Genomic DNA, 15,333 nt, shown 5'->3' with positions numbered 1-15,333 from the left:
TCTTATCCGTAGTTGTAAACGTACCTGTAGCTGTCCAAAACAAGAACAACGTCATCAACAGTCCAGGTGGACTCCTACACCTGTCCATTGTTCCGATCGCCGTCTAATTTAGGGAGATGTCCTGCTAGAATGGTCTCTCTTACTTTAGATGTCTTACTTTAGATGATCACTTTCTTTCAGAGTGTCTCTTTTCCACTACAGCGTTCAATGTTTCACTGTATTTCTCTTTATATCATGTAGCCGACTTTCCCTACTGAGTAGGATAATTTACCATTTAAATTCCCTTGTAGCCAGTGGCTTTTGTACTAACACAACCAATTCTCATATGAGTTTGTTTCGTTATTATACCGTCTGTTTGTCTAGCACATCAGATATGACGATTTTGTACCTGAAATATCCCCCAGTATAATACGATGGCCGAGGTGAGCCACGTACTCACAACCATAAGTTGGATATAGTTGTACATACAAACTTGACATAGTTAAGAATTTACTTGTCGACTCACGCATATAAGTAGTGTAGTTGTAGACAGCTGATTTTTTACAAAGTTACTTGTCGACAAACACATATAAGTAGTGTAGTTGTAGACAGCTGATTTTTTACAAAGTTACTTGTCGACACACACATATAAGTAGTGTAGTTGTAGACATTTAAAACTTTGAAACGTTACTTGTTGGCACACACATATAAAGTACATGTAGTGTAGTTGTAGACATTTGAAACTTGTCATAGTTACTTGTCGACACACACATATAAGTGATATTGTGTTTCCCACGATACTTGTAATTCATTTGTTTTACTTGATAACCTACTGACCTTTTCCTAGTGGACTAAATTCAAGAATGTAGCCTATTCATTTTAAAAAGGAACGGGTTAGGAGTCCGCCGTATCCTTGTTAGATTAGTCATTGGTTATCTAAGGTTGCAGCTAGCGTTTGAAACTATATTTGAGGTAAGCATTCATCTTATTTTTGTCCTTTGTATTCAGTCATATCTATCTCGCAGTCACACAACACCTCCCTTGTTAATTACTATATTTTGTGTTCTTCTTGACACGGTTTCATGCATGCTTTGAAAATGGATAAATATAATCTGCCATCTAGAAAGTGTTAGTTATAGTTAATCTAAGCAACATTAATCTCACATTTACAAATAACTCAAAGGTGTGGTATACTAACCAGATGTTCTATTAGATACTATATTGAATGTATGTCAAATAGTGATTAATATTACTTGATTTATTAAAACAATATATTCCCTGTTGTGTAACTGTTTAGCTCAGTATCGATTAATTAATCTCAATAAACGTATGAATACTTAGTAAATGTCAACGAAAGGGCCAAATTTCTTACTGCTATTTGTATCATTCATTTTATTGCAGACATGTGATCGGTTTTGCATCCTCTTTTCAAAGAGAGATGGATTATGATATGGGTAAGTCTACCAGTGCGAAATAGTTTAAATTTACATGCCATACATCTTTCTTGTTTAGTTGAAGTCTTCATGAACAGTTTTTCACTCGTCAGTTTCATATCGATGAATTGTATATTTTAGATTATCGTTGGCAGCAGTGGTATGCATGTGCATACGTTTAATTGAAGATAAGTACTTGACGTGTTGTCGCAATAAACCTTCAGTTAAAATCTGACGTATAATACAGTAAATTGTGAATAGTTTCCATTTTTTCAGTTAATAGGACACTCTGTGAGTATGCAAGGAACAATTACTCTTACTTTGAAATGTCATCTATGCTTCAAAAAGATTTCAACATCACACTGAGGTAAAATTGACCATCCTACATTTCTTTTTATGAAAAAATACATTAGAATTACATTTAAAACTGAATGTACATTGTATCTAGTGTTTTTCGCATTTAAACAAAAAATATCGAAATTGATTGAATTTAATTTAGATGATAATATACTAAAAAGAATGTGATACTTAAAGATGAAGGAAACATTACTGATGTTGTTTTAAAGAAACTCTATCATACAAGTTTTCTCTTTATTTTACAGCAGAAATGCCATTTGCAAACGTCTAAAAAGATGTGGAATTGCAAGCAGGAAAGGACCAACAATGCATTCTGAAATTGAAATAAAGTCTAAAATACAGGTAATATTTATGCGGATGTGTTGATATAGGTTCATTTTTGTTAATTGGTATATACTCAGAAATCGATTTGCAGGAATACAGATCAAGACACAGTAAATATAAGATAAGGAATATTGAGTTTTATCTGCAGGATGCATTACCACGTATGCCGACGACCATTGGTTACAGATTCATGACTGACTATCTTCGAAGGGAAGGGATGCATGTTCGAAGGTAAAAAAAGTTTCATGTTTTCCTTGTAATGAGGGGTGGCTGGCCGTTTCCGTGTAAACAACCACTTCTCTGAAACTTTGAATGGCACTCATATTCCATTGGTAGCATCCTTATCGGGTGGAATTCGAAATTGATCAAATACCCCAAGGACGTATTCACTTATAAATCCTTGAATACCGTTAAAACTAGAAAATAAGACGCGGCTTATTTTCTTTAATAGTAAGAGATTACAAGCTTATTTTCAAGTACCGTTTTATTTTCGAATAAGACGGTACTTGAAAATGGCTAACTTTCGAGAGTGGTTTAGTGGTAATCAGTTATGGTACAGTATGGTTTATTTAAGAGGTTTTTATTTATATATTCATTTGAGTTAACTCCCTTACTTTCCCTTTTTGTTACAGAAAAATGTCAATATCTTTAACAAGATTTATGGCAAAGAAAATGCAAACAACTTAACATATTGTACCAATGTACGGATTAAGTTTAGGGTTATAAGATCATGTTCAGATATCGCTGTCACTAAAATAAATTAAGATCAGTATTGCTTCAGCGATTCTCGGACTGCTTGTTTCACTGCTGTCATCCCAATGATATGTGGTTTGATCAATTGAAATTAAGAGATTGTTTATGAAAATAACTAAATAAATCCTGTGAGCTGAGGACTTCTTGTCTATTCGATAAAGATGTATAAATATATAGTTCTGTTTATGCGAATTTCATATTAGGGATACCGTAATGAAGATTATGAGAGAAACGGATAAAGAAGGCGTCGATGCTCGCCGCCGTCGAAGAATTAAACGTAAAGTGTACATGAGCATGGGTCCAAATCATGTTTGGCATATGGATGGGTAAGTTGGTTACAGCTTTCATCGTGAATATTGATTGGTTTGAAATATTTTAGCCAAATTATTTAATTTTTCACTCTTTTTCCTGAAAACGTGTTCCTAGAATTAATATCAAATATAACTTACAAATAGGAAATAGTACTATAGTATGTTACCAAATAATATCACCTTTATTCTATTGGTTAAAATCCACGCTCGTTAATGCGATATATATACCATAATTCCACATGTTGATATCAGCTAGGATGATATCACCTCCCCTAAAAAGTTTGGGTATTGACTGTTGGACGGTAAAAATGCAAAAGCTTATGGTGACGTCAATTACGACACAATCGAGAATCAGAGATAATTCCAACATTCAAATTTCTTTCGTGTTATCAGACATGTTTGCCATATTAGTTGGTAGGAGTTTTGGAATTTTGCATTCGCACTGTAAGTCTAAGAGAAATTTACTGGTTTATTTGTTGTTTTATCTTAGAACCAAACCAACATTTTATTTATATAGTAACGTGACGAGGAGGGAATACAACAATTCACATAAGTTCTATTTACAAATTTATTTACATTATATACATAAGTCTCAATCCACATAATCAAGCTAGCCCTAAACAGTACGGGAGACAGCCCCAAACTCCTTTTCAAACTCTCAATGTTCTTAATGCTAAAACTCTCCAAACTATCCTACTTGTTCCTTATATAACCTTATAGTCCCTTATACCCAGAACTCTATCTAAGCTAGACCTAAACTAAAATAAGGAGGGGGCATTTTATAAACGGAATGGCCCGTATCTGAGAGAGTGGACCTAAATCTCATAAATCTCTACTTGACCGGGGAAGGGGGGAGGGGGACATTTAGATACAGAGTGCTCGTGGTGTTCTGGGATACAGTCTAGGTTTCAGAGCTAAATTTCATTAATCACTCCAAGCCCCAGAGAGCACTGATAGCCCAGCAACTTTTATCTGCTGCGTACCTAATTTATTGTAACTGTCCCCTAACACCCATCCCCTCCCTTATTGGACACTAATGATATAGGAATATAGTTCTACAGATTATATGCTAATTACTACATACTAATGACTATTAACTACGAATTCTACAATATCAGTTTCACAATTGTAAGACTTGTTATGATTCTAACTATAGTATTTTCTGATTATTTCAGAAATAAGAAAAAAAAACTTATGATTAAAAATTTATAACATGAACATTTAGATATCACACCTCTGATCAGCCCTTGGTCATTTAGCGCTCTGGCCAATATCTGGACACCCAGGCTGAAAAGGGGTATGCTATGTAATAATCTCTAAATATATGATGTCTTATAGAAGTTCCAATGCAAGTCAAGCATAAAACTTGCCTTGCTATATTTAGAAAACACTACGTATCACAAAGAGGCGAAATATGGAAAGATAATAGATAATGGTCATTGCAGGCCGGCTTCATTTGATCCATCAACTTTTGATCGAAAACATCCATACATGTAATTATATGGTACTTGTCAAAAGTTAGTCGCCATGGAATCCTCAAACATGGTACTTTCTTCAATCCTCAATCTTTTTTACTTTTTATTTATCACTTTCGCATGAAAACGAGAACCGTTTTATTTACTTTTTATTGTTTATAATATTATTTGTGTTCATAAGTCGTGTTTTCATGCAATATTTCCCCCATTTCTTTAGGTATGACAAACTAAAACCATATGGATTTCCAATTCACGGATGCATAGATGGGTAAGTGAATGCAAGAGAAAATATGCAATATCTAATTTACTATATAACACTATATTACGCCAAGTCGGAATGGAAATTCATTACGGGTAATTATCGGTAATTGATTTGTTGGTTCTTGCTTCATTACCGTTTTAAATTTATAGTCGTTCCACCACATTTGCATTCTAAGAGGGTTTTTGTAAAATTCATCTTTACAACAGTATAAACACGGAAGCCGAGAGTGAAAAACTATGATGACATTCATTCATAAAATGCAAAAATATATATTATGACTATGTAACGTCGATAACAAACAAAATGTTATAGTCGTGTGTGTTTTGTCAAGATTAGTAGAAATTGTTTCATTCTATATAATGATTTCATTCTTCTTATTTTAGGTTTTCTAGAAGAATTTTATGGCTTGCTGTTGCTTATACCAATAATGATCCGCGAGTGGTCGCCCAGAACTTCCTGACGTGTGTTAAGAAATTGAAAGGTTCGTCAATAAAGTTAGCGTTTATTCCAGAACATCAAGCATTGGTATTATAAGGAAATTCATTTTAAACTAACATTTAGTACCCGTATCCTATATGATTTGACATTTCTCCCTTTACACTTATTTTTTTTTTGATTTGTTTTGTTGTAAAGATAAAAAACACTAAATTTTCCATCAAATAGGGTGTCCATTGGTTGTACAAGCCGATCCAGGCACAGAGAACACGCACATTGGTGCAATTCAGTGTACATTACGCCATGAAGCTACAGACTGTTTCCAAGGGATATCTAGCTTTCGTGTAGTGAAATCGACTCTTAATCAGGTAATATAATTTGAAACATATGAAAGAAGAAGCAGAGTGGATAATATTTAAAATTCAAAAGAAAATTTATATATAATATTTTAGCGTTAAAAGATCACTTCCCTATATTTCAGCGAATTGAAGCTTGGTGGAGTACGTTCCGGCGACAAAGAAGTGACTGGTGGATTCAGTTCTTCAAAGATCTTGCTGCAATGGACTTGTTTCGTAAAAACAACGATTTTGACCTGTAAGTATGACAACTAAGATTATATATTAAACAAATAGAAAAGAATAAAGTGTTAATATTTTTAAAAATATTAACACTTTATGGAGGAATGTTTTTGTGTATTTATGCTTACATACTACTATGGTGAAGATGTTGTTCACAGAAAAGGTTCCAGTACTATCCATCAACCAGTGCCTTTTATACTATTGACATTAAGAAGGAGAGTAGAAATTAAACAGAAAACATGATATTCACTCTGCTTCTGCGAATGAACCATGAAATGTATCTCCTTTTTATAAGAATTATACAGTATTGGATATGTCTGAAACGTCATACGTTGTGCAAATTAAGTTTTTTATGTGATGAAACAAGTTTTGAAAGTTATTTTATCGTGCTATTATTTATTCGTGTTAGGTATTCCATCCGTTTTTGCTTCATGCCACTTCTGCAGAGAGAACTTGATGACCTTGTGGTACAATGGAACAGTCATTACATTGCGCAAAGTCGACAAGCAACATGTCCAGGAGGTCGACCAGATATTCTATTTCAACTTCCAAATTTGCAAGGTAATTGGTGTGTAAATAAAGGATTTTGTTTATAATTCAGGACAGTTTTCAGTTGTCCCGATTTTTTATTAGATGTGTGGTATTCATTATCCATCTTTACATCATACTTTCTATTTGCAGGTGCTACAAATTGTCTTCAATACCTCACACAAGAAGATGCTGACTTTCTTGATGCTATGGCGTTCCCAGTAACGTGCAGGTCGGGTTCGGATATGTTTGACTCGTTCGCCTCAAGCATATTTGAGAGGCATCAGTGGGGCGACGCTTCTAACCCGGATGACGCCTTGCTCCAATATACAACATTGAAGCAATTTGAAAATATGCATTGAAGCTGTAATGTTGTATAACGATGACCATAACCTTACCTTCATCATTCTGTTTTAAGTGTATCATTCATATCTAAGAAAAAATGCTGACACTGTGTGCCTCTACACATTTATGTGTTTTTCTAACTAACAGGTTTACCGGATGAATCATTGCAATTGGAATGTCTAAGTTACATCTAGATATGTATTCTACTTATCTTTTGATGTCATTTAATTGTCATTTATTTGTATATAAAAATAATTTGAAAGCAGATTTCTATGAAAATCGCAAATCTCTTAATTGATGATGTAATGGAAATAAAACGATATTACCAAATTAATTATCGCTTCTTGTAAATCTCTTGATGTATATTTTAATATAGGTATTTCGTGATGTTAGACATATTTTCTTTTTATTTCAAGACTGTAAGATACCGGGCTACTACAGACGGTCTATTTCTACCCCATCGGATAGAGATATATGCACTTCCGGTGAGGGTAAGATTTCTCTGTCTTACCCAGGGCAAAACAGCCTGCACGAGTAGAACATGTTCACGTGATAAAACCGAAAGTTGTAAAACGTCATATGAAAGTATATATGAACCGGTGCAGTCCAATTGGACAATAGATATCACATTCGAACTCGAGCTCCACGCGCGTTCTAAACTTTGACCTAATGATCATTGCAATCGGAATTCCACCTACCTTCACATATTTCGTTGATGTGTACCAGGTAAAGAGACTGATTTATCTGAGTTTCATAAATTTTATTAAGTATTTCTATGACGGTGAATATTTCAAAATAATTTGGATTCTTGCTTGTCACAGGGCATTAAGTTTAACAACGGTTTTCACAAAGTAAAATGAAGATATCCAAGTTGATTTATTGATTTTTTTTGTATTTGCAGTTTTAAACATATTGTAGCGTTCCGCAGGGAGCAGGCAATACAACAATTCGCAGGAGTTTTATGTTTATTAACAATATAAACATTAGTCACAATTCACATTAAATATAGCTGTATCCTTAAGTCCTAAAAAAGTAACTCCTCTTCAAACTCTATACTCTCCAACTCTAAAACTATCCGGCTCGCTAAAAACTTCAAACTATAAACTACCTACCAAAAACTCCCAACTCAAAACTAACAATCCCGCTAAAAACTTCTGAACCCCGAACTATCTTACTTGCTCCTTATATACCCCTATACCTAGAACTTTATCTAAACTAGACCTAAAATAGACTTAAACTTTTTAAGTAGGGAGGGGGGCATTTTAGATACCGAATGCCCGAATGTCCGGTTCTCAGAGAGTGGACCTAAATCCCATAAATCTCTACTTGGCCAAGGTGAGGAGGACATTTAGATACAGAGAGCTCGGGGTACTAAAACTCATTAATCACTCCCAGCCCCAGAGATCACTGCTAGCACAGCAACCTTTATCTGCCGCGTACCTAATTGTATCTGTCCCCTAACACCCATTCCCTCTCTTATTGGACACTAATGATATAAGAATATAGTTCTACAATTTATACGCTAATTACCACACACTCATGATTATTAACTAAGAATTCTACAATATTTTGGGAAATTACAGGGACAGAAAAAAATAATTCCCTACCAAGACAGTAGGACAGATAATCTCTACCCTCTGGCACTTTTTACTAATTAACAATTCGTGTCACGGACTATAGCAACGGTGCGTTCGCTAAGCTAAACAATGACACATTGACAAAATCAATAGGCAAATCTTTATTGAAAAATTACATTGAGTATGTAAAAATGTCTTTCTGCAAAAATGTTTAAAACAAATGTTTAACTCCTAACTACAATAATTATTGAATAAAAGGGGAAGTTAATGTTAGGCACAAAATTTGGGGATAACCCATTTTAATCTGTTCAAGGACTGTAAAAAATAAATAACTTGTTACTCAAAACACAAAAAAGAAGAAATATAAGTTAATTATGTGGTGCACGATATTTATTCTGATTTTGTCGATCATATTCAATAGAGAAATCAACGAAATGCTACATTTATCATTTGGAACCCGTTTAATCCATGATTTGAAATATATAATTTTGAAGATTGACTATTATTTTGTAACTGCAACGTACGAACCTATGTTGTTTTCTATAAATTATACATCTACGTTTTAGCTAATAAACATGGATAACAGCATTCAGTAGAGCTAGTGTGCTCCTCTACCAACCAGATTATCACTTGGGGAAACCCCAATTTTCCCGTTTTAATGTAATGCACTCTCTCTGAAAAACGTAACTGGATATGCTATACAAAAACAAGTAAGCACGATCTGCAATTGCATAATCACGTAAGATCAAGTCACTTCTTGGTCACTTCAGCAGGGTTGAGGGTATGAAAACTTCATTGATAGCCAAAATACTCACTAAGAAATGCCATATCAAAAAGTTCAGTGTTTAGGTTTGTCAATGGCAATGAAAGTTTATTTGTACATGTATTGGCCATAGGCAGTGCAATCGCCGAGAATTCGATTGTTGGCTGCATGGAAAATCCCAGCGTTGGTTCTTCCTCGCTTCCGGTACAGAAACGAAGAATTTTCTCCATGGTAACGTTTCCACGTCTTCCAGCTGAAATGAAAAAAAACAACATTAGAATGGTTTTGTAGTCATCATAATGCCCGACAACCAGAAAATGACATTCTGACTTCTAATGAAATTTGTTTGCAATAATTCCCCCAACGGTACTCCTTACACACATGACATCTTCAACAACAAGTAACCAATCAACACACGTAGATGTGGCCAACCAATCAAAGTGAACAGATTATGGTTAACCATGTGAAATCCTAACAACATGGCAGACATAGCGACCGATTATAATAGCTATCATGGGATGGATTGTAGCAATGCAATAAAAGGAAATGCGGGGTGCATGTTTTTGGCTTTTGGCGATAGCCGAAGCCTATAGCCGTACTGGGCATCGAAAGTCGTGTTTTGTGGCAGATTTTCCAATAAAAGTATAACGTGTAGAATTTTGTGCATTTGACAAGTGATAGTAATGCGTGCGTCTTAGTACACATCAACTTTTGAACAATGCTTTTGAAGTATTAAACTATAAAGGAACACTTTGGAAAACCACTATAATTTAATATTACTACAGAAATCTGCAGCCGAGTGTAAACATGATACAGGGGTGGGAGGAGGGGGAGCTAGCCGACCGTTGGCCCGGCCGGCTATCTTGTTACTGCTGATGTGTGTCGCATACCTTTACCTAACAAAATACGGGCAACTGTCACAGAATTTGTTTTATATAGGACCTACGTTGTATGTGTGTACTAACAGTTACAGGTACCATTTACTTTATTTACATTTTATCAGACCACATGTAATTGATAGCATAACCCTTAGCAATGATATGGAAGGGAATTGTTCCCTATTCAGAACCAATTTTAAAAACCTATAAACAAATTGATTTTGTTCATTGATATAATAAATTCGCCATTTTTAAAAACACAATGAACATTTCAGCAAATCACACAATTCATAATCCTACATGTATGATACAGATATGGTAAGATCCTAATGTAGGTTTAACATTGTACAGTGGAACCTCATTAATCCGGTCTCCATTAATCCGTTCCCCGCGGTTTTTGGCTCACCGTGATAGCCGTACTAAAAACATTTTCTAGTTTTGTGTAGACGTTTTCTGCAAAAGTTTGGTATGTTATATTAGTTATATTTATGTGATTGAAGATGTGTATAAACTCTAAACACTAAGTAAATCTGCATTTGAGTTTAAAACATGATACGGGGATGGGAGGCGAAGGGAGCTAATAGACAGCTGGCCCGGCCGGCTATCTTGTTACATGTCGTATCATTTAAGTTTTCGGTATATAACGCGACCCATTTGTATGTCAACTTTAATGATAATAATAAAGCAGGGTCATATATCACTAATTAAAAGTGGCAGGAAAAATGAAGTGCACAAGTGTATTTCAAATTAGGTAATCAAATGTGTTGGTCGTGTTAAAAAACATCTATCTATCTCTCATTTTATTGTTTAAACAAAACTCATATAAACTATATGTAACATGGGTAATCATTGTATGTACTCTAGTATTTTCACCATATATAGGCCTAGTTTAAGCATCTTGTTTCAGCCGAGAGCCGCGTGACCTTTTGCCTCTTTTTAGACAAAACATATACAGTACGTTCGTGTTGTGCTCCTCTTTATAGTACTATTTTACTGAAACATGCCGCTAGAGACACAGAACGCCCAACCCCCTCCCTTTTGAAGCTGAGCACTAAGCATGTACCGACAATATTAACAATTTTACAGTGTTTTCGATATTCAATTTTCAATTCATAAAAAATGTTTATGCCATAACTATGCATGTTTCAAAATGGAAAAACCATTTGATAAATTCCATAGCAGTTAGTTATCATTTATGTTTACACACTCCAGTGTGTTAACACCTACAGCGCCTCTGATTGGTCAATTCCAAGATCTCTTGATTCCGATTGGCTCTCAACTTCGGGCTACTTTTCATAGCGCATTTTCTTTTAAATGGCATTTTATTTACTGTTTAACAGGTAGTTGCTTATTCAAAGTATCAAACAATAGAATATTGGCTGTCTGTTTAGGCACTATATTTTATGGCGGAAAGATATCACTTCACAATGTATGGTGGTAAGTTTCCCTGAACGAAGACGAGAAAATGGTCACCACAGGATAAATATAGAGCTAAAATTATGGGATAAATAAGTTCCCCAACGCATGACTGTTGTTTATCATGTTTATCTAAACTCTCGTTAGTGAATTTTCAATTTTTTAAAAGACACTCGCTAAAGTTCGTGTCTTTTCAAAATTTGAAAATTAACTAACTCGAGATTGATAAACAGGAAAAAACAACAGTCACTTGATGTGGAACCTCTACATAATGCGCATATATTGCAGTGTTCAATCCTATTACATTATGAAAATTTATTGAAAACGCGTGTTCACGCGGATGGAGTATTTGGCCTAAAAAGCAGTTTTAATTGACATTGACTACATACATTCTTCTTATAGCACACTGACACACTAATTTGAGGTTGTGCTATAGAAATTGCCAATGCGCTGCAAATTCTATCATATTACTGCGAAGCACTGCCAGTCGCCCTGCCGGGACATTATCAAAACACACTGTTTTCACGAGCAGAGAGGTAGGAGGTCATTGGCCTAGTTAAACTGTGAATTAAAGTAAGTGGAGAGGAACATTTAGACGATTTAGACGAGCATGAAAGGCCTAAGGGTCATCTATTTGTAACAGGGTACAGGATTTACAATAAATTTATTACCTGCCTCTGCCAGAGATCGAACTCGGGACCTCTGGATTACTAGTCTGACGCTCAACCGATCGAGCTAAAGAGAAGTTCTCTCTAGCCGAGCGATATATTACGGCTAGTATTGACCAGGGTTACATACTTCCCCCTCCAGGAAACAACTCGTCCGCGAGTTTCCAGGGGTCACAACAATTTCTTTGCAGGTATCGTGAAGCACCATTCCCGAGTCCCTACATGGGCGCCAATGTAACAGGGTACAGGATTTACAATAAATTTATTACCTGCCTCTGCCAGGGATCGAACTCGGGACCTCTGGATTACTAGTCTGACGCTCAACCGATCGAGCTAAAGAGAAGTTCTCTCTAGCCGAGCGATATATTGCGGCTAGTATTGACCAGGGTTACATATTCATACACAGATCTAAACTAAAAAGTTTATGAAGCTTTGAATTAATCAAATGAAGAACAGAAGATCATTATCAAAAACAAGGATTCAATTTTGGAAGGTTTTAGCATAAATGTAATTGATTTTGAAATACATTGTCTATGGACGTGGGCTCATTCAGGCACAGGAAATATATGCATTGTCGTCTTATCTCTTTTATTATTACAATGCAGATGTAAACACAGTAAGATTGCGTAAAGTTTGTTTTCTTATGTATTTTGTGCAGTTCTTAAGAGTTTAAAGAATTAAGAATGTTTGGCCTTGTTTATTAATTCCTCTGATCGTATATTAAAATATTAAAAATTATGAACTTTTGTGCTGGTGAATATGATGCGATATGAACTGGAAAAGGTAGATTTACCTCGGTCAAAATCATTTTTTACAGTTCATAATAAAGAACGCAAACATTTAAAAACTTATTTATTCACTGTTTTACATGTTGGTATCGTTCATCTACAATATGTCATTAAGAATGGTTACTTCCCTCACAATACAATCCGTTAACGAATACATAGTCCGTATACAATTTATTTTATTATCTTATTTAAAAGGAACAAGAGGCCTAGAGGCCCTTGTCGCTCACTGGGTTACTGCACATGTAATTATGAATGATACTAGCTATTCAAATATTAGTAATATCGGTTACTCAGTTTCAAATACAAGCTCGGCCAAACTGGCTAATTTTGGCACCGCCCCTTATGCCCAAAGAGAGCAAAAACCAACAATTAGTAAAATTAGAATCTCTGCCTTTTAAGTATTTTGGCCCCGCTCAACAGTGTACAGTTGGAGTCTGACTAGACTGGACACCAGACCCTAAGTTGTTGAAAACACTTTCTCAGCAGAGTTCGTCTAGATTACCCCCTAGCTTGAAAACTGGAATCAGATAAGTTTTAGTAAAGATACAAGTAACCAAGCCACTTTAGTGATTTTATTTTCAATATTCTAGAGACTGATAGCCAGTCTAGGATTCTACCTGTCATATTTGGTTTAATATCAACGAGGGGTTATGAACGAGAAGTCGATTGTTGATAGACAGACGGACGAACGGACGACGACCGCTACGGTTTTGCAATAAGCTCACCCCAATTAGTTAGTCGGACCAGGTGACCAGATACAAACTATAAACAGGTGCTTCTAATTATGAACGCAAGGTCATAAAGCCAAGATAAGAATCTATAGAAAAGACAAAAAATGTACTCACGTAAGTCTTCAATTGTCAATAGCCCATCTTCTCCGATTGGAAATAGAATGACAGTGTCGTCCTTTTCATCAGAGCACTTTATTCGGATGGCAGACCTATAAATAGTATAGATCACTAACCTTTCAGCAAATACAATCCGAGAGATTTAACAAAGACAAATCTGATATCGAAAATTTCAAAAAATACTCACATTTTCAGCCAAATCCTTTCCTTTACAAAACTTCAGAGAAAATAACACGGTGTGAGATTCCTACAGCCAACATATACCATACACCCAACATAAATCTTAAAGATAACGTGGATACGCGTTTACAGGTACGGAGAGACGAAACGAGTTGATGCTACGAGAAACTAGGTGATAAATGTAACCCATTACAAAAAGGTCTATAGGTTACCACATATTAATCAATTATTTTGGGAAACAACAGCATTATTTATATACGTGTGACGACAAGAAACTTTATAAAAATTCAGTTGTCTACAACTGCACTACTTACTGTATGATGTGTCGACAAGTAACTAATGACAAGTTTTAAATGTCTATATTTACATATGCCCCTATATAGTCAACGGGAGGGGAGTTGCGTTCAAATTAGCGTAAACGCAACGACGTATGAATACAAACCCAGAGTAGGATCGGACTACTTCTAGCTCACGCTTCGGTAAATTTGCGTCATATGATAATCTAAATAAGCTTTAATTATTTGATATACATTTTTCCTTTTCACAGATGACAGATTTGTTTTGAATTAATAATAAACCAAAAAAAAACCTTTTTCGTTTTGTCTCAAGACTGATCCTTAGGTGACACAGACAATATTATGCTCGTCAGTACTCGGTTGACAGTAGTAGGTTAGTGTAAACAAAGTTTCTTCGTTGTCGGGTTTCAAAATAACAATAAAGAGTTGTTATTAAATCCAATTAAATATGTATTTGATATCAAAACAGAATATGTGTTCAGGAATTGTAACGGTAATAAACAACAAAATGAATCGCTTGTCGGGGCTACAACCGGGGCTTTCCTCAGGAATGTTCGGGGAATTCCAAAATTACGTCAGTCACACACCATGCAAACAAATGTCTATCATCCGTGCAATAAAATAAAAGTCATAACTATGAATAATTAAGACTATATCACGTTCGTAAACCGATACATACATGACAAACACTCAGCAGCTCAACGGTCATACCATTAACAGGCTATGTCACAGTACTTTCCTCAGTTGAAAATCAAATATGGCGGCTCGCTCCAATTCGGACCGCGTCACTACCCTGACAACGATACATACCGGTAGTCGTTCCGCCCCAGTTATCTCAATTTTTATTCGAAATTGACATTATTGATATATGATCAAATTGAAAAAAAAAATACAACATATTTTAAAAATAATTGAAAGGTGTCATTGTTATATTTCAAATCAAACTGCAGCTATAACATTCAACAATCGGAACTATATCTTCGGTCATCCTGACTACCGTAGTTACCTAGCTTAGCAATCAACATCATTTTAAATTTAACCACGAACATGTAAAAAAAGACTAATTTATGTAAATATATAGATTGAACAGTGTTTTGATTGCGTTAAAGGTGGTATGAACGCAATGGGATACAGACATA

At 35.1% G+C, this 15,333-nt stretch overlaps 1 protein-coding gene and 1 long non-coding RNA gene across 4 annotated transcripts; one reads left to right on the top strand and one right to left on the bottom strand.

The window, feature by feature from the left end:
• Positions 1 to 703: 703 nt before the first annotated feature.
• LOC138324494 (uncharacterized) lies at positions 704 to 6,884 on the top strand. Of its 3 annotated transcripts, none has more exons than XM_069269557.1 (12): positions 704 to 951; positions 1,381 to 1,433; positions 1,689 to 1,779; positions 2,018 to 2,111; positions 2,242 to 2,324; positions 3,050 to 3,172; positions 4,850 to 4,900; positions 5,278 to 5,375; positions 5,558 to 5,697; positions 5,811 to 5,923; positions 6,317 to 6,468; positions 6,589 to 6,884. In XM_069269557.1, the coding sequence occupies exons 2-12, from the start codon at positions 1,418 to 1,420 to the stop codon at positions 6,795 to 6,797; spliced, it is 1,170 nt and encodes a 389-aa protein (XP_069125658.1). In that variant the 5' UTR covers positions 704 to 951; positions 1,381 to 1,417; the 3' UTR covers positions 6,798 to 6,884. The 3 variants fall into 3 exon arrangements, with proteins under 3 accessions (XP_069125658.1, XP_069125657.1, XP_069125659.1); XM_069269556.1 differs by having other exon boundaries at positions 2,015 to 2,111; XM_069269558.1 differs by lacking the exon at positions 1,381 to 1,433 and having other exon boundaries at positions 2,015 to 2,111.
• A 1,915-nt stretch (positions 6,885 to 8,799) lies between these two features.
• LOC138322780 (uncharacterized) lies at positions 8,800 to 13,805 on the bottom strand. Its single transcript, XR_011208484.1, has 2 exons — positions 13,716 to 13,805; positions 8,800 to 9,373 (listed from the first exon to the last, which is right to left on the bottom strand). It is a non-coding gene; the product is annotated as an uncharacterized lncRNA (long non-coding RNA).
• Between the last annotated feature and the right edge of the window lie 1,528 nt (positions 13,806 to 15,333).

Source organism: Argopecten irradians, chromosome 5 (assembly GCF_041381155.1).
Source record: "Argopecten irradians isolate NY chromosome 5, Ai_NY, whole genome shotgun sequence".
In the NCBI taxonomy this organism is placed as follows: Eukaryota; Metazoa; Mollusca; class Bivalvia; order Pectinida; family Pectinidae; genus Argopecten; species Argopecten irradians.
This window is presented reverse-complemented; position numbering and strand designations above follow the sequence as displayed.